The sequence below is a fragment of the Propithecus coquereli genome, unplaced genomic scaffold (genome assembly GCF_000956105.1).
Source record: "Propithecus coquereli isolate 6110/MARCELLA unplaced genomic scaffold, Pcoq_1.0 Scaffold1, whole genome shotgun sequence".
In the NCBI taxonomy this organism is placed as follows: domain Eukaryota; kingdom Metazoa; phylum Chordata; class Mammalia; order Primates; family Indriidae; genus Propithecus; species Propithecus coquereli.
The window spans coordinates 2,447,691-2,473,992 of NW_012133857.1; the positions used below are offsets into that span (position 1 = coordinate 2,447,691).

The window sequence follows — 26,302 nt, forward strand, 5'->3', positions numbered from 1 at the left end:
CATACCCCCCACTCATCACCCCGTCCAGTGGCCCAAGGATGGAGGGCAGGAAGTGCGCCAGGGTCTCCAAGTTTGTCACCAGGGGGCGCGCGAGGCCCTCAGTTGGGAGGGCGTACCAACGCGCGGGGTCTCGCATCTCCTGAGAGGCTCAGTACCAGGCAACTCCAGGTCGCGCATGCGTATCTTAGTCCCGCGGTTGCGATTGGCTTTTGGGCTTTAGACGCTGTGTGCGCATGCGTTATGGTCAAAGGCCGCTGTCTCAGTTAAGATGGCTACCGAAAGTCTTGCTTCCCGCCTCAAAGGTTCCCGGCGTTTTCTGAGTGGCTTTGTGGCCGGGGCTGTAGTGGGAGCCGCTGGAGCCGGGCTCACTGCTTTGCAGTTCTTCTGGAGTCGGAGTGCTGAGGCAGCGTTGGCCGTGAGGGAACAGGACGGTAAGTCTGTGAGCCCATTCTCCCCTCCCTGGCCCAGGTTTTCGGGCCGGGACTGGGGCGTGAATCGCCATCCTTGACGCGCAGCTTTTACCATTGGCGGGGCCCCGAGCCCAGCCTTTGGTTTCCTGTCTGTCCGTTCTCCCGGCTCGGCCTCCCTTCCCTACCTGGCGTCTCGCCTGCCTCCCTCGTGTCCTTCCTTTCCCTAGGGATCTTCGTTTTCTCCACAGATACCTCCATCCCCGCGTTTCCTCCCAGATTATTCATCACGATATGTATGTTTTAATGTGTATCCGCCACTAAATTGTCAGCTCCGTAAGAGTTGGGACTATGTATGTTTTGTTCTCCATCATGTAACCAGCACAGTTCCTGGTATGTAATTGGCATTCGGTAAGTGTGGATGAAGGAATAAATTAACACAGTTTTAGTAGATTAGTTAACTGCCCTTATTTTGTCGTTGTTCAGTTGAAGACTACCTGCTGTCCTTTCTTCGAAGAATGTAAATCCTCATGTTACCATGGGTACCTTTTGTTTGATTCCCCCCTCCAAAAAAAATGAACACATGCTCGTTTCTTGCACTTTCCCCCGACATGCTAATTTAACTTGCTCCTTTTGATTTTTGGCATTTAGCAAGACAGTCTGGTGGTTGAGGATTTGACAAGGCATCAAGACAGAGTTGTCTTGAAACTGACTCACTGTTAAGCGTGTGCTTAGTTTCTCCAAATAGGAAAAACAGTACCAGTCTTGCTATAGCGCACGCCTCACTGCTTCAGTACTGGAAACTTGAAGAGTGTTAACGATGGTCTTTTAAAAAACTAAAACTAAGTCTGTGCTTTTGTCCTCACACTTAACTCTTAAACCGTAATAAGTAGGTAGGATCTTTCGCATTCCATCCTGTCAATGACTAATTGCTGGTAATGACATGAGTTTTTCCTTTGAGTGTTGCAAAAAAATAGTTTTTTGTGGAGCAGAGATTTGGAAATTTGATGTTAAAGATCAATAAGATCAGATTCTTATTTAAAAGTTAATGCAGTAACTGCTGCTTATCTCGATATAACTATACAACTGATTATATGCAAAATCAATACTTTGCCTGCTGCCTATTTTCTTTGTCTTGTAAGTAACTGCAAAAATGAGATCTCCCGGTTGATTAGACTTCGGAGCCAGCCCTTTATAAATCTCACCCCTCTCCTTTTCCTTATAATCTTTTGTTCTTAATAAGAGCCACTAATTATTTGTTGGTTTTTGTCTCCCCCCCCCCCTTTTTTTCATTTTTAGGATCTGCGGAAAATGCTCTCTTGGGACAATTTGGATTCCCTTTAACTGGAACAGAGACAAGGTGTTACACTAATCATGCCTTGTCTTATGATCAGGCAAAGCGGGTGCCTAGATGGGTTCTTGAACATATTTCCAAAAGCAAGATAATGGGTAGGTGGCTGGAAAAAAAAGTAAAGATATCAATGAAAGATGTTTACAAATTTAAAACAGGAAGGATTATTGATAATATTCTTAACCTTTTTCACATAATAGTACATGTAGAAAATGATATTTGTATAGCTCACTGGTTAAGTGAACCCTGCTTGGCAGCCAGGAAGCCCCACACTCTTCCCAGCTGTCTCAGGGCTGAGCAGATCCATGTCTTGACACATGACTTTGGAGGCTTTGTCATGAATATTGCTGCAGGAAGCCTATCGTTGTAAGTGCCTGTTATGTGTCTGGCACTGTGCTAAGCCTTGGAGATATATCAGTGACCAGAGTAGATGGTCTCTACCCCAATGGCACTTTCAGTTGGGGGAGTGGGTTAACCTATCAAATAAATAATTATGAATGTATAATTATAACTGAGAATAACTTTTCAGAAGGAAGTGACACTAAGTTAGGATAGTATAATTAAGGAACCATAAAGAGTGTGAGGAGAGATTGTAACATGAGAACCTGACATTGATTAGTGAGGCTTCTCTGGGAAAGTGGACTGAAGGGTGAATGTACGTTACCTACGCATGGGCATTCTAGATAGAAAGCACAGTTACATCCTTGAAGGCCCCAATGTGGAGAAGAGTTTTGTTCTTTTAGGGAACTAAAAGAAGACCAGAGTGGCTGGAGTGAGGGAGAATTTGATGTGAAATGAGGCTGGAGAGATAGGCAGGTGTGTAAATCTGTTTGTGTGTCCTTATGTCTTGGTAGGTTACTATAATTAAGATGATCAGATCTTGATAACTAATGTCAAACTGGTTTCTAGGTAGATTCTTCTATTTTACACACTCACCATCACTGTTTGTTCTGTCTCCCAACCCTTACACATGGTGAGCATGTGTATTGAGCTTTACCAATTTAATAGCTGATTTCACTTGTGTTTATTGATTATCAGTGAGGGTTAACATTTTGTGAATTATTCTTCCTTTGTAAATTACTCTTCACCCGTTTTCAGTTGGGATATTCTTTTTTGATTTGTAGGGGCTCTTTTATATATTAAGTATAATATCTTTTGTCATTGTTTTATTACTATTTTGTTATTTGCCTTTTAATTTGATGTGTGGTCCACATACTCTTCCTTTGCTTTAAAATGTGTGCTATTTCTATGAATATTAAAATGCTGATGTTAAAATTAGTGTGTGCCATTCTAGAGTACACAACAACTAGCAGAATAGTAGGAGGCTTGGAATATACTTGCTGTTAGAGGGAAACTGATGTAGGTGAAAACTTTATCACAGCAGTTGAAAGTTGATTATAAATTTACATCAAAAGAAACTGATTTAGTCTCAAGCCTAATAAATTTAACGTAAAAATGTTCCCAAGATAAAAAGAATTCCAATTTTACTAAATTTTGTCTTTCTATTAAGTTATCATTTTCAGAAGCATATAAGAAGAGCAGTACATTTCATATTGTAAATCCTGTGAGCTGAGTAATTTTGGGGCAGTAAAATAGAGCCAATTAATATTTGAAAATAGGGAGCAATATACCCGTATTTTACTTGATTTTAGTGTAAAGGGTCTTCTGTTTTCAGTAATGATGGACTAAGTTATTCAGACTAACACTACTGCTCAAAACAGCAGGAAATGTTATTAACAGTATACAAAAAATATAATTTTTAAAAATCACTTAAGAAAAATGAAGAGCCAATAGGATAATGGAGAATTGCCAGACCAGTATTTGAGGGAAAACTGGAATCCATAGAGGTAAGGCAATCCTGGCAAACCAAAATGACATTTGCCTTTGATTTCACTGCCTAATAGGGTGAGGAAGATTGAAGGAAAGGCCTAGGGCTCACTCAAGGTAGTTTTTCTTATAGGAGACCCTCCCCACATTAACCTAGAACTCCAAAAGGCTACACTCTCAGAAAGGAGGAACTAACCTATGCCTGCCCGCTGTAAATGGAAGGTTGTCTTGGCACAGAGCAGGGAAGGGTCAAAAGGAAAATAAAAAGCTTGTCCCAAAGAAGCTGAGGCCACAAACTGGCTACAATGCAGACTTGAAGCCAAATCCATGCATCAAGTATAGATCCTTAATCCCTGGGCTTGGTTTAATAAGATTCTCCACTGGTAAGCTGCTGATTGCCCAACAGAAGTAAATTTACATCTTTTCACAAGGAAGGCATCATCTTCTTAGGCCTTTGGAAATTCCTTAAATGGTTTTTAAGGGCGGTGGGCACCAGGCAGTGATAACTGGGCATACAAAGAAGTGATTCCAATGGTAATGGCACTTAAAAGTATGCTAATGATAATTCTTCTGTATTAGCAGTTATTTTTTTCTTCATGAAGTGATTCTAAAAGGCTTAGTTTGATTACCTTACTCTGAACCTTGGAATCTGATAGCTTTAAACTTTTCTTGGCTGAATGAAATCACATTGGAATAATTAGTTTCATTGATCTCCATGTTATACTTCTTTGAGTAGCAGTGTTTCATTTCTCTTCGTAACTTTCGTAGTTTAACCTAATGATAGTGGAAAATGTAGTGTTCAGATTTGCTGATGTCCTCTGTGGCGAACCATTCTGGAGGTATCAGAAAATAAGTAAAAACTGAGATATTTTTTTTTTCTCCCATGTGGTACTCAGATACCCTGTTTTAGGAATTTCTGGGTGGAGCTCATAACTTAAATGTTTATTTTGTCATGGCTTAAGAGGTAGTAAGCAAGATATCAGAGACACCCCTCTCCCCATCCTCCAGGCTGTACTTGCTCAGAACAAATTATTTTATGTCTCTATATATTTATCCATTATTTCAATACACATAAACTTGTCAAAATATAATTGTACAATATGATGCATGGGTGTCTTTTTAACATGAGTTTATCTAGTAGCCAAGGTTTTTATACAGCTTATCTATTTGATTGGTCATTGTTTTTACTTAAATATTATCCAGAGGAGTTTTTCTTTAACTGGAAAGACCAGAATCAAAATTATATGAGATAGCTGTACTGAATGAAAAGCATTCTTTCCTAAACCAGTACTTTCCAAATTCAGATGAAATATGTGAACTATTTGAGGAACTTGAGACATGCATGCGCTCCCTAATACTTGCTGCTTGCAGAGAAAGCCAGTAGCAACCACCTTGCCTTGCTTAGAAAATCGTTTTATCCACTGATGACTTGCTCATTTTGTGTGTTTTCTTTCAGGTGACGCAGACAGAAAACATTGTAAATTCAAGCCTGATCCTAACATCCCTCCAATCTTCAGTGCCTTCAATGAGGACTATGTTGGAAGTGGGTGGTCACGAGGACACATGGCTCCAGCGGGAAATAACAAATTTTCAAGTGTAGGCATATTTTGGGGGAAGAATGGGAATATTGGGCTGATGGTATGTGTATAGTAGGACTTGGAGATTGAAAATCTAGGAGCCAAACCTTAAAACTTGAGAATTTCCATACTCTTATTTTCTTGTTTTTTTGCTGACTTTAATTCTCTTTTTCAGATGTCAAGACTTTTAAACAGGTTGAATGATGAAAAATAAATGCTATAAAAAGGGAACAGGAAAGCCACTGAGAGCTGAAGCTACTCATTTTTATTTTGAAAAACTTCAAAATTTGTAGGCCAGTCGTGGTGGCTCACGCCTGTAATCCTAGCACTCTGGGAGGCCCAGGCGGGCAGATCATTTGAGCTCAGGAGTTCGATACCAGCCTGAGCAAGAGCAAGACCCCGTCTCTACTAAAAAAATAGAAAGAAATTAGCTGGACAACTAAAAATATATATATATATATAAAATTAGCCAGGCATGGTGGCGCATGCCTGTAGTCCCAGCTACTTGGGAGGCTGAGGCAGTGGGATCGCTTGAGCCCAGGAGTTTGAGGTTGCTGTGAGCTAGGCTGACGCCATGGCACTCTAGCCTGGGCAACAGAGTGAGACTCTGTCTCAAAAAAAAGAAAAAAGAAAAATAATTTAAAGAAAAACTTCAAAAGTTGTAGAAAATTTGTTGAAACTTGTAGAAAAGTTGAAAAATAACACAGCAAATGCATTTTGATACATTTACTTTATATATACATGTGTATATTTTAAAATAACCAGAAGAAAGTTGCAGACATACAACACTTTATCCCTAAATAGATTGCACAGGAGCATGTATCATCTAAGAACGAGGATATTTATATATATGAGTATCATTTGTGTGTAAGAGTATCATAGCAGAAAGTATATACAAATGTATTTTTTTATATTTGTGCATTAATATTACCTAAAATACAATTTATATTCAGATTTTCCAAATTGTCTCAATTATATCCTTTACAGCTTTTTTTGATCCAGTATCCAATTACGAATTGCACTTTACATTTAGTTGTCACATCTCGTTAATTTCCTTTAATCTAGAGTGATTTCCTTGTCCAAAAGGGGGAGGAGTATTTTTCACAACATTGACATTTATTATGTGAACTATGGTGGTTATCATCATCATTAAGACAGTGGTTCTCGACCTTGGATACTCATTCATTATAATCACCTGGGGAAGTTTTCAAAAATCCTGATACCTGGACTTGTACTCCAAACTTATTAAATCACAAACTCTCAGGGAAGGGACCCAGACGTCAATATTTTTAAAGCTCCCTAGGTTATTCCAGTGTGCACCCAAGATTGAGAGCCAACTGCTTGAAGAGAAGGTAATTGTGGCATTGGCAGTTAGTGTAGATCAATGAAAAGAGCCTTGCATATGAGGGTCAGAGGTATGAAGTGAATTAATACATAGTGGTCACATATTCAGAAGGACAAGACATTTTTCTCTGACACTTTTGAACTAGTACGTTTGTACTGTACTACTTAACTAAAAATTTCTGAGAGTTGACCTTTGTTGAGAAACTCTTTGCCAGTGGCTTCAAATCAAAAATTACCCTTAAGCTTTATATTAGAAACCTAGTTCTTAAAATTTATGTTATAGGTTTGGATTTTATAAATGATGAAGGTAAGCACATCAAACTACTTTGTTATAGTCCTTATTTTGAATAATCATCATAAGAGCTTTCTGTCCTGGAATGGCTGTTGCTTTGATTTATATAAATAAGTAGTCACTAATTGTCTCTAGAGCTAATGTATAAGGAACTGGTTTTGTGTGTCTGCTTTGTAAAGTATTTTTTAAAGGAGAAGGCATTTCAGTGCAAGTTATTATTTTTCTTTCTTTTCACAGAAAGCCATGGCTGAAACCTTTTACCTTTCTAATATTGTACCTCAGGATTTTGATAATAATTCTGGATATTGGAACAGGTGAGGGGTGAGAGTTTTTAAAATATGATTCTGTGGAAAGTGAATGATGTGACAGGAGAATTTACTAATGTGTCTATTAATTCTTTCTGTCTTTGTTTTTCAAAAGCTAACCCTCTGAAAGTAAGTACTTTGGACCAGTTTTCTTTGCTGTATTTTGGGAGTACATTCTTCTGTGGAAGAACAGACTTCAAAACATAGCCGCCTTTTTGATCATCTTTGCCCCTGTTCAAAAGTCAAGTTTTGAGAGAAACTACTCAAAATAATATTCCTGCTAAAAATGGAGACAGTAACATCTTTCTTGAGTGTGTTCAGAGGACACTATTTTTTTGCTTGTATTTCAGTGTTCCTGAGCTTTTTTTTTTTTTTAAAGTTGTGATACAGTTTAACTTAACCACTGACCAGTTTTAGATAGAACCTAACTATAAAATCATCTAGGCCTTCTGCATTTTTTCTGACACTGTTAACAAGTTCTGTCAGGTGGTCTCTTTAAGCATCTAAAACTAGAACTGTTTGAGGTTGTTTCAGGCTATTTTTTTTCCTCCATATAGTACTTTGTGGTTTAAAGTAAGTGAGCACCCCACACTAAGTAAAGACTTCAGCAGTTACCAGTCATGGACACAATTGTTTAATCCACATACCTTTGCTTCCCCCGACCCAGATTATTTTGAGCAGATCACAGATATTTTATCCATCAATATTTCATTATGTATTTTTAGAAGATAAGGATTTTTTAAAAATATAATGTAAGTGCTATTTGTGCCCCTAAAAACTTTATCTGTAATTCCTTATTACCAATTTTACAATCAGTGTTCACATTTCCCTGATTATCTGTATGTATGTATTTATTTATTTATTTAGGTCGGTAGGTTTGAATCAGGATTCAAACAAGATCCATACATAGATTTAATTGATATATCTCTTTAGTCCCTTTTAATCTGTAGTTTTCCGTTTCTCTTTTTTTTCCTTGCAAATTATTTGTTAAAGATCTGTGATGTGTTTTCTGTAGAGTTTCCTTCCCATATTCTGGATTTGCTGATTGCGTATCTGTGGAAGCATTTAACATTTTCTTTTCCCCAAGGGATAAGTTTTTGATAGTAAAACTTTACCTTGTAATTGGGCATATATGCTATAAAAAAAATTCGATTTTACTTTTCAGGTAAGAAACCAAGGATGATGACATGCATTGTTATCTCATTGAAATCTCTTCCACCTGTAGTATAAGAAAGTGCATGTTAAAACTACATGCCATTTTTTTTCTGGTAAATTCACATAAACAGTTTTTAAATGATAAATCCTAGTATAAAGATTGTTGTGAAACTACTTTGTCATGTTTTGGAGCTTATAGAGTAAATTGGTACAACCCTATTAAAAGTGTTGGTTTTACATATGATCAAGAGTTATTAAAATATGCAGAAATTCTGGCACTTGAAATTTATCCTAAGGAATTACTACAATGTTGTATTATATACGAAATGTTTAGATAAACGCAATTGTCCTGCAGTAGGAATGGTTAAATAAATAAGGTATGTCAACTCATTGGCATGATATGTAATTGTTGAAAAACATTTATTTAAGAACTATGGCATAGAAAAATGTGCTGAATTAACAAAATTTTAGTTCTAAAATGTACACTGAGTACACACAAAAAAATATAGATAATTGTGCTAATGTGTGTGATTTTTAAGTTTTTTTGTGCAATAAACTTTGTGAAAATCATTGCTTATATGCTTATAATGTCTTGTGCCATGTTCTCACTTAAGATAATTTCTCAAATGCAGTATTCTTAGTGTCTTTCCTAGGAACTGATAGGATTTGCTGCTTTTCTATATGTATGCCTGTGAGAATATCATACATTTTTTGCTTTGTTTTTCAGAATAGAAATGTACTGTCGAGAACTGACAGAGAGGTTTGAAGATGTTTGGGTAGTATCTGGACCTTTGACCTTACCTCAGACTAGAAGTGATGGAAAGAAAACAGTTAGTTACCAGGTAGGGATATTTTTTAACATTCAGGTTTATGTTATTTGTATGAAATCATCTCATTCTCTATTCTACTTTTTAATTTCATTTATTCAACAATGTTTATTTGAACACCTATTGGGGTGATAGGCATAGAGGATATAGTGATGGATAAAAAACTATTGACTTCAAGGAGCTTGCAATTTAGAAAGAGAGGCAGACGTTAACAATTAATTTCATTAAAGTGATATTAGGGATATGTAGACCAAATGGTGTCACAAAAGGACTGACAGACTCTACTTGGGTGGTTCAGGAAGGCTTAACAGCAAGAGATACTTGAGCTAGATCTTGACAGATAAGTATTAAGAGTAGACTGAATCAGAAGGGGGGAGCATGGGAATTCCAGAAGATGGGTTGGTATGAGCACGGGGCATTTGTGGTCAATAGCACGGTTCTACAATTTATGTATTTATTTATTCGTGGAGACTAGAGCTTATGGTACAAAAAAGTATGGGTGGCTCAACAGGGTGAAGATTTCTACAAAAACAGGTGGATGAGGGCCAGATAATAGATGACTTGCTATTCCATGATAAAGACTTGGGTTTTAATTTTTAGACACTGAGAAGTCATAGATTTGTTTTAAGCATGGGAAAATGTGATTTGTTTTGGGTTTTGTAAAGAGGATTCTGGCAGCAGTGTTTAGAGAGGTAGGTAAGAAGGGGGACTTTTGAAGGAAAGATTAGAGGCAAGGAAATGAGTTAGGGCATTACTGCAGTAGTCTTTATGAGAACAGATAAGGGGCTGACCTCAAGCAGTTGGAGTGAGGAAAATAGAGAAATAAAGTCTAGAGTAACCATGAATTAACCTTTTGGAGGAGGAAGAGAGAAAAGTTCCAGGATAACAACCAGATTGCAATGAGTTGAATAAATGGAAGGAAAAGCTTTTCTTTTAGAAACTTTGAGTTTTTAAAAGATGGAGTTTTGGCCAGGCGCGGTGGCTCACGCCTGTAATCCTAGCTCTCTGGGAGGCCGAGGCGGGCGGATTGTTTGAGCTCAGGAGTTCGAGACCAGCCTGAGCAAGAGTGAGACCTCGTCTCTACTAAAAATAGAAAGAAATTAATCGGACAACTAAAAATATATAGAAAAAAATTAGCCAGGCATGGTGGCGCATGCCTGTCGTCCCAGCTACTCTGAAGGCTGAGGCAGTAGGATCGCTTGAGCCCAGGAGTTTGAGGTTGCTGTGAGCTAGGCTAACGCACGGCACTCACTCTAGCCAGGGCAACAGAGTGAGACTCTGTCTCAAAAAAAAAAAAAAAAAAAGATGGAGTTTTTTTTTACATGCAAGATACTTGAGCACTTTTATAAACTGAAGGAAAGGGAGATTAAAGATACGAGAGTATAACTGGTGGTGTGAGAGCTTCAGATATCTAATGTTGCTGTGGAATTCTTAGGCCAGCCTTCCATATCAGCAGTTTACAGAATAATATACCTGAAGGGCAAGTGTTCTGCCAAGAAAACATAACATTGAAACTCATCCTGCAGAAATATCCTGAGGATTCTGCCAAGATGGTGGCTGAAATGCTAGATGATACTGTGAGGTCTACATAGGGTAGGGAACAAGGTGGCCTGAAGGGGAAGAGGTGATTAAGTAAGTAAAAAGAGAGGGACTGGAGGACTTGCTGGTAAAGCCAAAGAGGAGGTATATTTGGAGGGAATACCTACCTTAGCTCTGGGAATAAAGTAGGTATTTAAAAAATGCTGGTTAGGTTAAATGATTACTTAAGAGAATCTGTGATAAAATTGAATAAACCTGAGAAAGAGAATTAGGTTAAAAAAAACCCAAAAACCTCAGAGTATATTCCCTCTTCACTTCCTTATTATCAGCCTGTCTCGATCAGATGTGCAGTGATGTGTAAGCATCCACGCATTTGTCTAGGTCCCGGTGAATAGCCCACTTTCCTTTTTCTCATACAAAATTATCAATCCAGCTGCCTCTATTTGTTGGGTGGAGATGGTAGAATGGTCATTTTCGAGGATTCTCACACCATTGGAGAATTCCAATAGTTCTTATGGCAGTGAAAGAGGGCTAAAGAATTAGTATTTTAAATTAATTAATTTTAATTTCTCTCCTCTCAGGTTAATCTATCTCTGATCAACTTAGCTAGTTTTAATTTTAGTATTTTTTTTTATAGTCTTAGAAGAAAAAAATGGCTTAAAGCTTTCTGTATTCTCTTATTTTTCAAGTATTAATTATTCTTGGACTTTGTTAAATCCTCTTTGCTCTTTTCACTGGAAAAGAGGTTCTTCTAGTTTTGACTGATAAACCTGAAATGATCAAATTACAGTTTTATGTGTGCTTTGTTTCCATAAAATTGTAAGATTTATATTGCTAGCTTACTGTATAGTAGAAGAAAAATTTATACAAAGTTTAAAGGGAAAAATCAACCAATAATTAAGAGCATTTCCCTATACAATTTTTTATATGGATGTTTCTGTTGAGTATATGTTGCCTAAATGCTGTAGTGGAAAATATATTATTTTTCTTAAGCTGAATGTAAGTTGTAAAAATATATGGAAATATTAATATTGCACATCTCCTAGCTCTTCCTGCTGAAAGGGCCTAGAAGCAGTAATATGCCATTACCAGTGAGATCAGATCTTGATTTCTCCTGCGAAAAGGACCAAGCACTTAGAGAAATGGTTGATTCCAGGGGTGGTACAGGGAAAGTACACAAAGGAATATTTTGTGCCAGAAAGCAAGGAAGTGCTCAGATGAATGGTGGGGACATGTCAGAAAGACATGAATCAGCTTGAAGGAGCTCCCACTTACCATATCTGGGACTATCGAATATCAAAATAAAATGGATTATAAACCTATTGAATTAAATAGGAATCCATATTCTTAATAAACAAGTAAATACATGGGGTGTAAAGAAAAGCTTCTGCTTAACCGTAGAATGCCAATTAATAAATTTGCAATGTAGAAAGAGTTATAAAAATCATTCCGCAGCCATCATGGAGATAAGTGATTCAGGCAAGAATCATCAGTGGATGCTAAAATTATTAGTGAGTGAAAGTTTTATGAGGGGGGCATTTATATAGTCTAAAATATCTCCCATAAATTATTTAGTAATCATACAGTGGGAAATGATAACTTTACCATAGAGAAACACCCCTTTACCCAAGTGATCAAATTAATATTGCCAGTAATGAGACTTACCGACACACTGTACTTTCTGGTGTGATGCACTGAGAAGGATAAAGTATTATTTCTGTGACATTTCTGCCAAAAAAGCATAACATTGAATTTCATCATGCAGAAATGTCAGGCAAACCCCAATTGAAGGACATTCTGTTAAACAGCTGATTTGTACTTTACAGAAGTGTTGGTATCATAAAAGAGAAAAGCTGAAAATCTGACTGTTCCAGATTAATGGATACTAAAGAGTCATGAGAACAAAATGTGTAGTGTGATCTTAGATCAGATCCTAGACCAGAGAAACAAAAGTTGCCAAAAAGGACATTATTGGGAGAATGGGCAACATTTGAGGTCTAGAGATTAGATAATTGTATTTTATCAATATTAAGTTCCCTAATCTTGATAATTGTTCTGTGATTTAGTGAATATCTTTGCTTTTAGGAAATACATCCTGAAGTATTAATGTTTAGGAGTAAAAGGGTGTGTCTATCCCAAAAAGTTTATGGAAAATAGAGAAAGAGAGATAAAGCAAATGGAGCAAAATGTTAACAATTGGTGAATCTGGGTGAAGGTTATATAGGAAGGAGTTTTCTTTGTGCTGTTCTTGTAAATTCTAAGTTTGTACTTAAGTCAGAATTAAAAAAATCTGTATATTAAAATAAGTATATATATAAAGATATATATTAATATATATCTTTTCTGTATCAGAATTCTTATTACACTGAACTATATAAAGATAACCACTGAGCTGGGCACTGAGCACCTGGGATTCCACTTAGGTGGGAGGATCGCTTGAGGCCAGGAGTTTGAGGCTGCAGTGTGCTGATTGCACCACTGCACTTTAGCTTGGGTGACTAAGCAAGACTCCATCTCTAAATAAATAAGTAAGTAAGTGTGTAAGTAAATAAATACATGCATACATATATACTAAAAAGACTTAACTTGGTTCTCCTAAATATAATAGTTTAGGAGTGAATACTACACAGACATGCTTAGGTAGCCTTAAGCAGAGTTTCAAGAGACCTATCAGCTCTCCTCACCCTATTTAGTACCACAGTGATCAAATGTGTGAGGTCAGTGGAGATCAGCTTCCTGGTATACTTTGAGTAATAGTCTTGTTTTTTGTTTTTATTTTAAAGCCTTAATGGTGTTAGGTCCTTTTTTTCAGATTCTGGGCCTCTAATCCCATATCATTACTTTTCCATGTCTCTATTAATTTATAATACTTATCCATGCTCACACTGGCAGATCTTTAATGCAGCAAATCTTTGAGTACCTGTTATGTGGGAGGAAGGTATACAGAATTGTAAATGACATGCCCTAACCTTGGTTACATTCTTGATTACTTTCTCCCTTCTTTCCTGTATTTCACATCCTGGCAGACATCTGTCACTCTTAATTTCTTAGAGTCAGCAAATTTTATTAATTCTCTTTCTTAATAACAATTACTTAGACTTTACTGAAGCTCTAAACACCTGCAAGTATTGGAAAGGCCTCCAGTAAGTTTCTCTGCCTCCTGTTCTGTTGGCTACCAGTCTATCTGGAGTCTAGAAATCATGACAGAGAAAGTATATAGTTTTACTTTTCCTCATCCTCAGAACCATCAAAAATGAATTACATCAAAAGAACAGAAAAGGAAACTCCATTTATACTGAAATTAGGGAATGTGCATCATCCCATATCAAAGAAGTTCAGATAGTATCTGCAAGATAAAGTACAGTTTGGACTAAATTATAAAGGATATTAATTTGACATGTCTCCTCTTATCAAAGCATGGGACAAGGTATTTGAATTAGTAAGGAAGTTCCAAAAGGGCCCCACCTCCAAAAGGGCCCCACCAGTAGCAGGCCACAGGAGAAACTTGGATTTTACCCCTTTACCTTGGAATAGTGGGTAGGGCAGGGTGGTTATAGTCATTAAAAGCAGCATGTATTTCATGTCATGTCTGGCCTTGTATCTTTGCTTTAATACTTACTTGCATGTGGTCCTGGGAAAATGGCCTGTGGTTTTGTTTTTTTTTTTTTTTTTTTTGAGACAGAGTCTTGCTCTGTTGCCCGAGCTAGAGAGAGTGCCGTGGCATCAGCCTAGCTCACAGCAACCTCAAACTCCTGGGCTCAAGCGATCCTCCTGCCTCAGCCTCCCAAGTAGCTGGGACTACAGGCATGCGCCACCATGCCCGGCTAATTTTTTCTATATATATTTTTTTAGTTGTCCAGATAATTTCTTTCTACTTTTTAGTAGAGACGGGGTCTCACTCTTGCTCACGCTGGTCTTGAACTCCTGAACTTGAGCGATCCACCCGCCTCAGCCTCCCAGAGTGCTAGGTGGCCTGTGTTTTTTAAAGTTCAGTTTCATCTGTACAGTTTTGATAATTGTAGTATTTCCCTGATTGGGTTGTTAGGATCATTGTTTGCTTGGTAACTAGCACATAAGAAATGTTCAGTAAATGTTAGCTACTATTATTCCTTTGGAGGCTGACTTATGAGTGAAGATCGGGATGTTTTGTGTATTCTTTGGTGTATGTGCCCATAAACCTGTAATTTCTAAGATTCTTTTTTTTTTTTCTCCTTTCTTGTCCATAGAACCTCAGAGGTCAGGTGCCTTTTTATTAACTTTAAAGCACAATTTTTGTAGTCTTCTAAACAGAGATAATGCTTTTGAAACTATTTTTCATGAATTACATGTTATGTTAGAAGTTGTGAAATTAGATACTTATATTAAATATGGCTTAGCCTTGATTCTGTTTTCTTCTCATGGCATTGAAGTTATAATTGCCAGACTATCTTTTAATAAGCCTTGATTTTAAACTTTAAAATTCTTTTATTATGCAATTATATGTACATGATAATGAAAATGTTAAAACATGAATGTGAAAGTACATGACATTGTAATGAATTCAAATTGTACAAGACAAGCTGAAAAGGTAAAGTCTCCTGCTTACACTCCCAATCCCACTCCCCAGTTTTTTAGTTGTTCTGGTGGTTATTTCTATATCTCAGAATAATGGTGCTAAAATATTTTAATTGTGATTTGTCAGTTATTAACAGCTGATTCATCTGTATGAAATTTATTTAACTCCTTGCACTGTTCCAATGTTTGCCAATCACACATGTAGTTTTAGTTCTTCTGTTGGTATACTTTACATCATATACTTTACATAATGTAATTAAGCCTTTACTTCTTGGTTTGTCACTTATATATTGTCAAGGTTTATAGCATTTACACTTATGTTTGCTAACTATAATTTAGTCTAAGGCTTGCCTATAGCGGAGATTATAAACTGAGGTCTCCTATGGCACATCCAGCCCATAGAAGTATTTTATTTGTCTCACATAGTATGTTATTTTCTAATTAGTAGGTAATATTTAATAAATAGGGAGATTTCACATAAGTCTAGATTTTAGCATCTCTTTAAAAAAATCAGGTGACTTGATCGTGCTTGGCATATACTCCCATAGGCCCCAGTTCACTAGGCGAGAGTATCAGTCTTCTTCGATTGATTGAGCACATGTTCTTCAGTTCACCATAGTCCTCACCCAGCCCACTTTACTCATTTACAGTCTAGTCTTTGTTGGTCTTAGACTTTATAATCCCAGGTCTATTAAATACATAACCAGCATTTATGAATGTGTAAGTAGTATGTTTGGACTTGTAAAGAAGTAGATATAATTCTATAATCATTAAGTCTGTGTCACTTGAGAGATAAGTATTATCACAAACAACAGAAAAACTGAGAAGTGGAAGGTAAATGTGGCAGTGTCTTATAATTACTATTTTTTTTAAATGTATATGCTTTTACTTTCTAATTCAGGTAACTTAGATCATATAACCTTATCATACTATTTTTTAAAAAGGTAAATCAGTTTCTTCTTGATATTCTTAGAGCCCCCTGACTTTCTGTTCTAATTTGGATTACTTGTTTTCTCCTGACTTCCCTTCCTTCTTTTCTTCCTTTTATTCAACAAATATTTATTAAGCTTCTACTGTGTATCTAGTGCTCTACTGGGTGCTTATGATAAACAATAAACAAGGAAAACAAAATATGCCCTCATTATTATGGAGGAAATACACAGCAAAAAAAAAAAAATGCCATGTAGACAAATAAAGCATGGTAAAGGATTGTAGTGGGGGTGGGAAAGAAAGACAGGGAGAGGCAAGATTGAGCAGAAACCTAAGTGAAAGGAGAGAGCAAGCCATCTGAGGAGTCTTTCAGCGAGAGGGAACAGCAAGGGCCAAGACACAGGGATGAGACTGAGCTTGGCATGTTCAAGGAGCGGTGTTCTGCCCAGTGTGACTAGAGCAGAATGAGCTTGAGAAGGAGGTAAGTCATAGAGGGAGGCAATGGGAAGAAGTCTGGATTGTATTAAGTGAGATGAGCCTCTCTTGTAGGGTTTTGATCAGGATAATTGCATAATCTGCTTTACATTTTTCGCGCCCACCCTGGGTGCTTGGGAAGAATAGAAGAATAGGTGGAAATAGAAGGACCAGTTCCGAGACTAATGGAGTTGTCTAAGTGAGAAATAATAACTTGAATAGGGTGGTGGTGATAGAAATCGTCTGATTTAGGATGTGCTTTGAAGGTAGAACTGATGGGACTTGCTGATGGGTTGGTTGTAGAATAAAAGGGAAAGTGTTAAGGATAAATAACATGTTTAAGTATGAGATGATGAAGACCAGAGCGGAGCAGGTTTGGAGGCTAGAAATGGGGGGTGTGTTTTGGCTATGTAAATTTGACATTATTTGAGATGTTTTGTAGGCAGGATATGAGTTTGAATTTCAGAGAGGTTGGAAGTAGTCAGAACACAGATCACGTTTAAACCTATGATGAGATTCTATAAGTGAGTATAAGTAAGAGAAAACAGATTGAAATCTGAACCCTGGAGCACTTTAACATTTAAAGGTCAAGAAGAGGAAGATCCAGTGTAGGAGTCAGAGGAGCAACCTTTATGGTAGGAGAAAAACCAGGGGAGAGTGGTGTTCCAGAAGCCAAGTGAAAAAAGCATTTCAAGGAGGGAATGATCAGTTGAGAACTGACCATTTGCAACCTCAGAAAGCTGTTTTAGTTTTAAGTCAGCTGTTCATCTGCCATTCTGTTTCTTTTCCTTATATTCCTAGCTTGGGTCTGCTTTATCTTAAATCTCTCTCCCCCCTTTTTCTTAGTTTTTTTTTTTCTTGTTTTTTTACATTGTTGGAGTATATCCTCAATTTTTTTCTGTAAGAATCAATGGACAGTAAATTTTCTGAGTCCTTGCTTGTTTAAAAATGTCCTAAAACTCTGGAGATGGGCTCAGGAATCTACATGTATGACAAGCTCTCTAGAGCAGTTTTATGTATACCATCAGGTTTAAGAACCATTCCTTTATTAGAGAGTGTTTTTCTCACTTCATCCTGGAGGCAGAACAAAGCTATGCTACTTCTGTTAGTTGCATAATAATTTTGCACATGAATTTTTCAGTCACACATTTTGATTTTTTTTTTTTAATTTCAGCATATTATGAAGGTACAAATGTTTAGGTTACATATATTGCCTTTGCCCCACCCACGTCAGAGCTTCAAGCCTGTCCGTACCCCAGATGGTGTGCGCCGCACCCATTAGGTAACACCTTGATTTTGGTACCCTTTATTCACTAGAACACTACTTAAGCAGTGGTAAAAATGTAAGATTTGGCTCCTTCCTCTTTGTTTTATCTTAACAATGTCATCACATCCATCTTTCATCTTTCATAAGTTCATGACAATTCTTAGTCCACTAATGTGGTACTTGCTCATTCTCAGCACTTCCGTGAATATGTTCTTTTTTATATCTCTTTACTGCCATTTCTTTTTTTTTTTGAGACAGAGTCTTGCCCTCTCTGTCACCCGGGCTAGAGTGCAGTGGCATCATCATAGCTCACTGCAACCTCAAACTCCTGGGCTCAAGCTGTCCTCCTGCCTTAACCTCCTGAGTAGCTGGGACTACAGGCTCACATCACAATGTCCAGCTAATTTTTCTATTTTTAGTAGAGATGGGGGTCTCGCTCTTACTCAGGCTGGTCTCGAACTCCTGAGCTCAAGCAGTCCTCCTGCCTTGGCCTCCCAGAGTGCTAGGATTACAGGTGTGAGTCCCGGTGCCTGGCCTACTGCCATTTCTTATGGATATACTTTTTAAATTGGAAGGAGGGAGGAGCAAAAACCTGTGCTCAGGTTTCCTTCTTTAACTGGGAACCATTTTAATCTCTACTCACTAATTTTTTTCAAAGTAAGTTAATATTTTTTAATGTTTTATTTGCAAATAATTTCAATTTATAGAAACGTTGTAAGAGTAATACAAAGAACTCCCTTGTATCTTTCACCTAGATTCACTAGTTAACGTTTTGCCACATTTATACTTCCCTCATATAGATATACATACACTTGTTTTTATTATTTTCTGAATCATTTGAGAATTAGTTGCAGATATCTTGTCCCTTTCCTCCTATTCTGTTATATAACTACAGAATAATTATCAAATTCATGAAATTCAATGCATAGGAATACTATCTGTATATTTATAGTCCATATTCAAATTTTACCAATTGCCCCAATAATATCCTTTGTGCAGTCTTTTTTTCTGATCCAAGATCCAGTCCAGGATCATGCATTGCATTAAGTTGTCATTGTCTCTGTAGTTTCCTTTAATCTGAAATAGTTCCTCATTCAGCCTTTTGTCTTTAATGGCTCTGATATTTTTGAACAGTACAGGCCAGTTGTTTTATAGTATGTCCTTCAATTTGGGTTTTTCTGTTGTTTGCTCATGATTAGTTATATTTTTGGCAGAATACCACAGAAATGATCTTGTGTCCTTCTCAGTGTATCACATAAGGAAGTGGATAATGTCAGTTTGTCCTATTATTGATGATATTAACTGTCATTACTTGGTTAAGATGGTGTCCAGCAGGTTTCTTTGGCATTTTCCTTTTTGGAATTTATAAGTAATCTGTGGAAATACTTTGAGACTATGAGAGCATTCTTTTCCGCTTCAAACTTTCACCCAATAGTTTTAGTATTTAGAAACATCCATTGATGTTTCTTGCCTGAATTATTACTATGATAGTTGCTAAATTATTTTCTAATTCTTATTCCTTCTACATTTATTAGTTGACATTCCACTATTAGATCTTTTCCTTCTAATTTGTTATCAGTGTAGACTCACAGTCTTATTTTTATTCAATGAGTTATAATCAGTTTACTGTGATTATTTATTTTGATGCTCAAAATTACCCCAGATTTGGCTAGTGGGAGCCCCTTCAAGTTGTTTCCTGTGTCTTTTTGATGCATCCTCATCATTTTTTAGCATTTCCTACTTTCTGGCATGAGGCTATGTTCCAGGCTTATCTTGGCCAAACTCTGTCATCAGCCATTTTTCCAAGGAGCCCTGGTTCCTTTTAGTAGGCAGGATACTTAGAAACCAAGATCGGGATGACAGGTTGATTCTTGAGTGCTTGCTCTGCTGCTTGGCTTGTCATGTATGTTCACCACATTTATTTTTAGCCTTTTATAGTGGGTAGAGAGAGTTCCAAAGATCATACTACAAAAGTTCTGTTACCTTTAGTGGTTCACTGTTGGGAAGGCCTTTATTCTCCATCTACTGTGTTCCTCTATTTTGAGAAGGGGATTTATAGACCCTGGTCATTAAGAAAGCAGTTAACTGTGTTTGTATATGTTACGTATGCATATGTAAAGTTGAATGTTGACAGGAGGGAGAGGCATATAGTTTTTTTATTTTTCTCAGAAGTATATAAAAGTGAGATCTACTTGTATATATTTATGTTTTTCACTAATGTTTCCTCTATAATAATACAGCTTTTGTTAGATTTGGCATTATTTTTCAGGTCAAACTTGATTTCAGGTAGAATTTTAAACTTAAAAATCTGTAGTGTATTAGCATGAAAGCGAAATATGGTCTGTTAGTAAATTAAATTGGAAAAATTGTCTGGAAATTCTTGCCATTTTAACAATTTAGTTGGGCCAAAATTTTTATGCATATGCACACACACATATAAACTTGAGCAGAATTTGGTTAAGGAAAACAGACATGGCAGGCAAAGCTAGGCAAGGTGAAGAGATGGGAAGAGGTAGGATATGTTCTAACAGTGAGTTAGAGCGTTCACATAGGGAAGAATACAAAAGAAAAAGGAAAGGTTGGGGCCTGGTGGCAGAAACCTTGAATGACAGGCTAAAAAAATTCAGGCTATTCTCTAGCAAACAGGGCCTCTTACAAGTAGGCAATTCATAATAGAGCAAATATGGGTAAAACGATGTCCTTTGATGATTGTTGGGAACGGGGACATAGCATTGCCCAGCTCTAGAGACTGGTCTCTTCCTCCAAGGAACAAATAATTTGAATCGTGAATTCCTCTTTCCAAAGGAATGTCTTGTAATTATGTATGGCAATTCAGAATGCTTGCCAAGTGTTTTAATTTCTCCAATCTAGCCATTTAATATTTACTACTTGTTTACAACTATACTCTGAACCTTATTTTAAGAGAATGTCCCCAATAAAAATAGAGTTTATTTAGTTTTCTATCTAGGCAATGAAGCATATATGCATTTTTACTTTGGAGGAAGTGAAACAAATGAACTGACATTTATTGAAGGCTGTGTATGTCAGGTGGTATGTAAGTAGCTTTATATATGCTATCTATTCAGTCTTCACTTCAGCCCTTACAAAAAAGTAGTGGTCATCCTCTTTGTAGACAAGGAAATAGAGGCTTTAAGGGGTCAAGTCCAAGGCATATAGCTAGTAATTGTCAAAGGGGGGATCCAAACATGGATCTGTCCGACAATTGCCAACGATTCATAGCATTGTTCTTTGAAGCTCTCAGAAGTCTACAATAAAGGATTTCTGTGCTCTTCATATATAAAAGCTTAAGGCCATCAGGTAATAAAAGATGGTGTGGATGGAGAGTAGTTGCAAGTGATATTTGCTAGCAATCAAAAATAAGAACAGAAAGTGGGCCAAGAAGAGGATTCCTTATAGCCAGGCAGAAATGTCTGTTAGAATATGTAGGAAGGGATCACATCATCATAGAACTTGAGTGAATGTGAGCCTACGGGAAGATTAGTAGCGATGATTTTATCATACTTGAGTCATCTGACAGCTCTAATCAGAATCACCCCCTTTATTATAGCTGAGGTCATCCATGTGCTTTCTCTGATGTGCCTGTTTCAAGAAGAGACTGATTCCAGACTATTGAAACATACCTGAAGATTCTGGCTTGGACATTATAAATGACCTGACAAGAAAGTGAGCTTCAGATTTTACAACTCAGTGGTGTTGGTAATGTTAGAAGTATTTGCCAATCTGTGTTCTCCTTCTCTAGCAGCACTTTCCAAACTTCCACCAACCAACCCTAGAGTGGGAGGAAATTGAAAACATGCCCCCGGGAGTCTTGAGGCATCACCTGAAGTGAAAAGGGAGTCTTTTTTTTTTTTTTAAGTCTTATGTTTTGTATTTAGGGAAAGCTTTTGTTCATTTCCATATCTATTTGTTTGAATGAAAAGTAAATTATTTTACTGGTTGTCTCCTTACAACCTCCCCCCCACCCCGCCACATAAATCTTCAAGTACTATTGACAGCCTGGGAAGAAGGCACTTGTTTTACTGTGACTTAATAGGCTTCTACCCATTGGCCCAGAGCAGGCGTGAGAAGTACTGTCTTCCAGGGTTTGAGCTGCCGCCAAGCATTGCTGAGGCTTTAAAGATAACACAAGGGGCAACCACATTTTTGTTGACTTTCCTACACCTTGTGATTCCCTCACTTTTCTCATTCCTTCTCTCCTCTCAGGTATGGATTCCTTATTTATCAAACTACCATCCTTTCTTTCTTTCACTTGATTGGCATGACTTTTTAAGGGCTTATTAGTCTCTTGATGTGTCCCAGCAGTTTTATTTTTGGAATTTCTTTTTTTGTCGTAAATATATATATCTGATTCTAACAGGTACATATTTTTTCCTTAGAGTACTACTTAATATTTAATTTAAGGCACAATTGCTGTATATATGACATTAAAAACAGCAGGCTTAGTGTGGGTGTTGTTTGTTGTGGGTCTCTTCTGGGGCCAGGGGGGATGGGATGTTGGTGGCAAATTGTCATTTCTGTTTCTTATCGAAGGAACAAGCTCAGGCCAGCATATAAGAAAGCTAACTTCAGGTTGTGAGCGAGTGCCAGCTTATGTATTGTATTTTCTAGTTATTCCCAGTCAGTTTCCAATTTTTGTTACAATCTTGACACGAGTTTAGTGCTTTTTAGTAATTTAACAACAGTGAGGGTTTCCTTTGTAAAGGATTTTTATACCTAAATCTTACATGAAAAAGGGTTGTTGCTGATTTACTAACACTAAATACTAGGTTCTTGTTAAGCCTTCGAGCCTTTGTTTGGGACGTCGTTTGTGTCCAACTTGCTTTCTTCTCCTGAAACCCCATTGTTGACTTTCAACTGGTCTAATCCTGCTTGATTCCATGTTTCCCCACTATCCCTCTGCAAAACCATCTTTTGTACCCAGTGCAGTTGTAGTCCCCATCTTTTGAGTGATGTCCACTATGGAAATAGCTTTTTACATAGTCTTGCATATTTAAAATTTTTTTTAAACTAACGTGTCATTGTATGTATCTTCCTAACAATTTCATGAGAGAGGCAGCATGGGTATTGCTATTACCTATTTTATAAATGACCAGGTCTCTGGGCTTCAATCCACTGAACCATTCTGCCTCAGCACCCCTAGGTGTGTTTAGAAACATTTTCTGGAAGTCTTTCAATTTTCCCCAAAGTGAGAAAAATTTATTACGCAGGTTGAATTATATACAAAGAAGAAGATAGCCTGAAAATATTTTAAGATCAATTTTTAAAAAAATTATCTTAAATTCAAGGAAGAAGCAATGGGTTTTCTAAATTTCCAGAAAGGACTGGTCCCTGTTTTAGACAGGTTAGAGATGTTTGCTTCTTAAGAACCAAGCACACTGAATCAGAGAAGAGATAGTGAATGGTTAACGTTTTTAATTTTCTCCTTATTTCTAGGGATAGTAGTTTACCCTTTTGAAATATTTTGAGAAGGTAATGGGTAGAAGGATCACACCTTGTGGTTCCTAATAGGAATTTTTATGTCCATGAGGTTGCTCAAAAGTAGTAATGGAAGTCCTTTTTAGCTATTATGAGAGGTTTTAAAAACCTATAGAAATGATACCTTTCCGTGAAGTAAAGCTGTGGTACTTAAAATGTCACACTTCTTTTCTTTTGGCTGGAATTTAGTGAGCCTGATTTGAAGCTCTTGTTGGCAGCATATGGACATGACCAGTTAATTATTTTTGGAAATTGCCATTTGTTTGTAGACAGGGAGTCCATGAGGAGAGAAAATAATCAAGGGAATGGTTGGAATCTGCGGACTGTGCTGCAGCGATGGGAAATGTCCACGAGGTGGCACCAAGAATTTGCTTAAGTGTTGGATCCTCAGCTAGCTCCTGGAACACTTGAAGCCCATTTCAACTTCTCCCCCCTTGTGAACTGTGGCCCAGCTGCAGCTGTGCCCTCAGTTCTGGTCCCCCACTTCCGCTGGAACCCCTCTAGTGCTGCTATTTGTGTGCTATATTGGCATCTAACCACATTCTGCCTGCAGTGAAAACTGTGGGTATTGGCTCCCCCTCCAGATGATAAGTTTCTTGGGAGTAGGCACCAGCTACATTTACTTTAAAACTTACTCCTTTCTGTACTTCCAGCAGTGCCAAGAACAGGACCTCTGAGTTGCAGTGTTGAATTAACATCTCTTGGTGATCTGTGGGCTAATTGTGGACCTCCATAGGGCTCACTCTCAGTATATTTTTTTGCTTTGAAGAGTATGTTTATTTTCCCAGGTACATGAATGACTTTTTGGGGTGAGGGTGGGGATTTAGTCTTGTAGACTGTATAGTTTCATAGACTACTCTACATCACATTCTGACCAATCACTTTCAGTAACTTCAAAGACAATTGGTTATAGAAGTCATTCCTGTGTTTGGGTCTTCCCTGCAGTCCTGCAGTTGGTCTTGGCAGTGGGACCTCCATGTGTGACAGACAGCAGATGGCTGTGGAGTTCCCAGGCTGTGTGCCATGTAGGTAGGAGCTTGGGAAAAGCAGAAAAGAATCCTCCTTTGTAGCGCTCATCCCTCTGTCTTATTTAGGAGCCTCAACAAGGAATCCTGCCACAGGCACAGCTATCTGATTAGGAAAGAAAACCTACTCTACCAGGGAAGGGCCTGGGAAAGAAAGTAATACCATGCACATATTTTAATTGGATTATGTCATTTTATTGGGGACCATTAAGTAAATGGATATTCAGTTTTTCAGAAAACAGATAAGGCTTTTAAGCCAATTGGAAGGAAATCTGAAAAGGTTTCATAATAATGTTATTTCATGAATATAGCCAAACCACACAGGCAACTAAGTTATATTTTCTAGGCCTGTCCCTGGCTCTGGTCTCTTTATTGTGTGGATACTTTTCCAAAGTGTGATTTGACAACATAGTCAAAAGTTCTGTGTTTGATAGCAAGCCTGAGTGTATAAAACTCTGAGCAAACATCATTTACATTTACTCAATTTAATTAAAAAAATGAGCCACAATCTAGTCAATACCAGAGATAGTAATGTTAATGTGGTGTCTGGCTGCTTCTCTAAAGGCTATTTGTTTAGTTCCTTAAGTGAATTTGATAAACTAAGGCCATATTTTTATTTCTAGAGCTGGGAGTACCCAAGTTAGCAGTTTTGACCTTTGAATGTTTAGAGTACCAGAAATTCTGATTATGAGATAAAGAGAAAATGACAGCTTTTCTTGTCCATTAAAAAACCAAGACTCACTCATGGCATTCCTTTGTCCTTTGTCCTACAAACAGAGCAGAAACTGTGACCTCTGCTCTTTGGGGTGGCATTATTTTAAAGAGGCAATCAGAATTAACCTGTTAGATACTCATCTTGTCTGTGAATCTGTATTTTGGTTTATTATCTTTGGCAACTGAATTTAAATTCATTGGGATAGGGTAGGGTGGCTTATAACTGAATTTTCAGAAATGTTTAAGTCTTTTTAGGAAAAATTTGGGAATTGCTAACACAAATTGGAGTTGCTAATATGACTGTTTTGTTTTTAGGTGATTGGTGATGACAACGTGGCAGTCCCCTCACACCTTTATAAGGTGATCTTGGCCCGCAGAAGCGCAGTATCTACTGAACCTCTGGCACTAGGGGCCTTTGTGGTGCCCAATGAAGCTATTGGCTTCCAACCCCAGTTAACTGAATTCCAAGTGAGCCTCCAGGACTTGGAGAAGTTGTCAGGACTGGTGTTTTTTCCTCATTTGGATAGAAGTAGTGATATCAGGAATATCTGCTCTGTGGACACCTGTAAGCTCCTGGATTTCCAGGAGTTCACTCTGTACCTGAGCACAAGAAAGATTGAGGGAGCCCGATCGGTGCTCAGACTAGAAAAAGTCATGGAAAATTTGAGGAATGCAGGGATTGAACCAGATGATTACTTCATGAGTCGCTATGAGAAGAAACTAGAAGAACTGAAAGCTAAGGAGCAGTCAGGAACCCAGACGAAAAAGCCAGCTTAGTTTTAATCTCAGAAGATGTGTGGTATTATCTTCAATGAAACAGGCATGCCCTCCTCAGGCTAATGTATTTTAGTGGCATTGCTTAGAGGAAATGATGGAATTCTAAATTTACAATTAAAAATTACCCCAAAAGATGAAAGATCTACAGTTTCTTGGTCAGTATTTTATTTGACTTGGGAATTTATTGTTATGAAAGCTGTTACACCTGCAGGAGGGCTAATCTGTGAAATTAAAAGGAGGACTGTGTCCACAGATGGCACTGCATTTGTATCTTTCTGGATATAAAGTTTGTGAAGTGACTGTTTACTTTCATGCCTTCAGATCATGCATTGTCTTTAATGTATCTGCTCAGCCTTCTTGGAACATAATATTGTACATGTTTTTTTCTCCTGTGACCTGAGCTGGTCTTGGAGATGGCTTTTAGAAATCCTTTATGTGTTA

At 37.5% G+C, this 26,302-nt stretch overlaps 1 protein-coding gene across 3 annotated transcripts; it reads left to right on the forward strand.

Moving 5' to 3' along the window:
* Nucleotides 1–264: 264 nt before the first annotated feature.
* EXOG (endo/exonuclease (5'-3'), endonuclease G-like) lies at nt 265–26,302 on the forward strand. 3 transcript variants are annotated; one of them, XM_012639202.1, is made up of 7 exons: nt 265–431; nt 659–818; nt 1,707–1,856; nt 5,042–5,181; nt 7,036–7,112; nt 8,986–9,100; nt 25,400–26,302. In XM_012639202.1, exons 3-7 carry the CDS (start codon nt 1,853–1,855, stop codon nt 25,859–25,861), a joined length of 798 nt encoding a protein of 265 aa, XP_012494656.1. In that variant the 5' UTR covers nt 265–431; nt 659–818; nt 1,707–1,852; the 3' UTR covers nt 25,862–26,302. The 3 variants fall into 3 exon arrangements, with proteins under 3 accessions (XP_012494656.1, XP_012494665.1, XP_012494648.1); XM_012639211.1 differs by lacking the exon at nt 659–818; XM_012639194.1 differs by lacking the exon at nt 265–431 and having other exon boundaries at nt 443–818.

Coding starts and splice junctions, on each gene's coding strand:
- EXOG (XM_012639211.1), top strand. CDS start 269: ATGGCTACCGAAAGTCTTGCTTCCCGCCTCAAAGGTTCCCGGCGTTTT. Junction 1,857..5,041: donor TTCCAAAAGCAAGATAATGG/GTAGGTGGCTGG, acceptor GTTTTCTTTCAG/GTGACGCAGACAGAAAACAT. Junction 7,113..8,985: donor AATTCTGGATATTGGAACAG/GTGAGGGGTGAG, acceptor TTTGTTTTTCAG/AATAGAAATGTACTGTCGAG.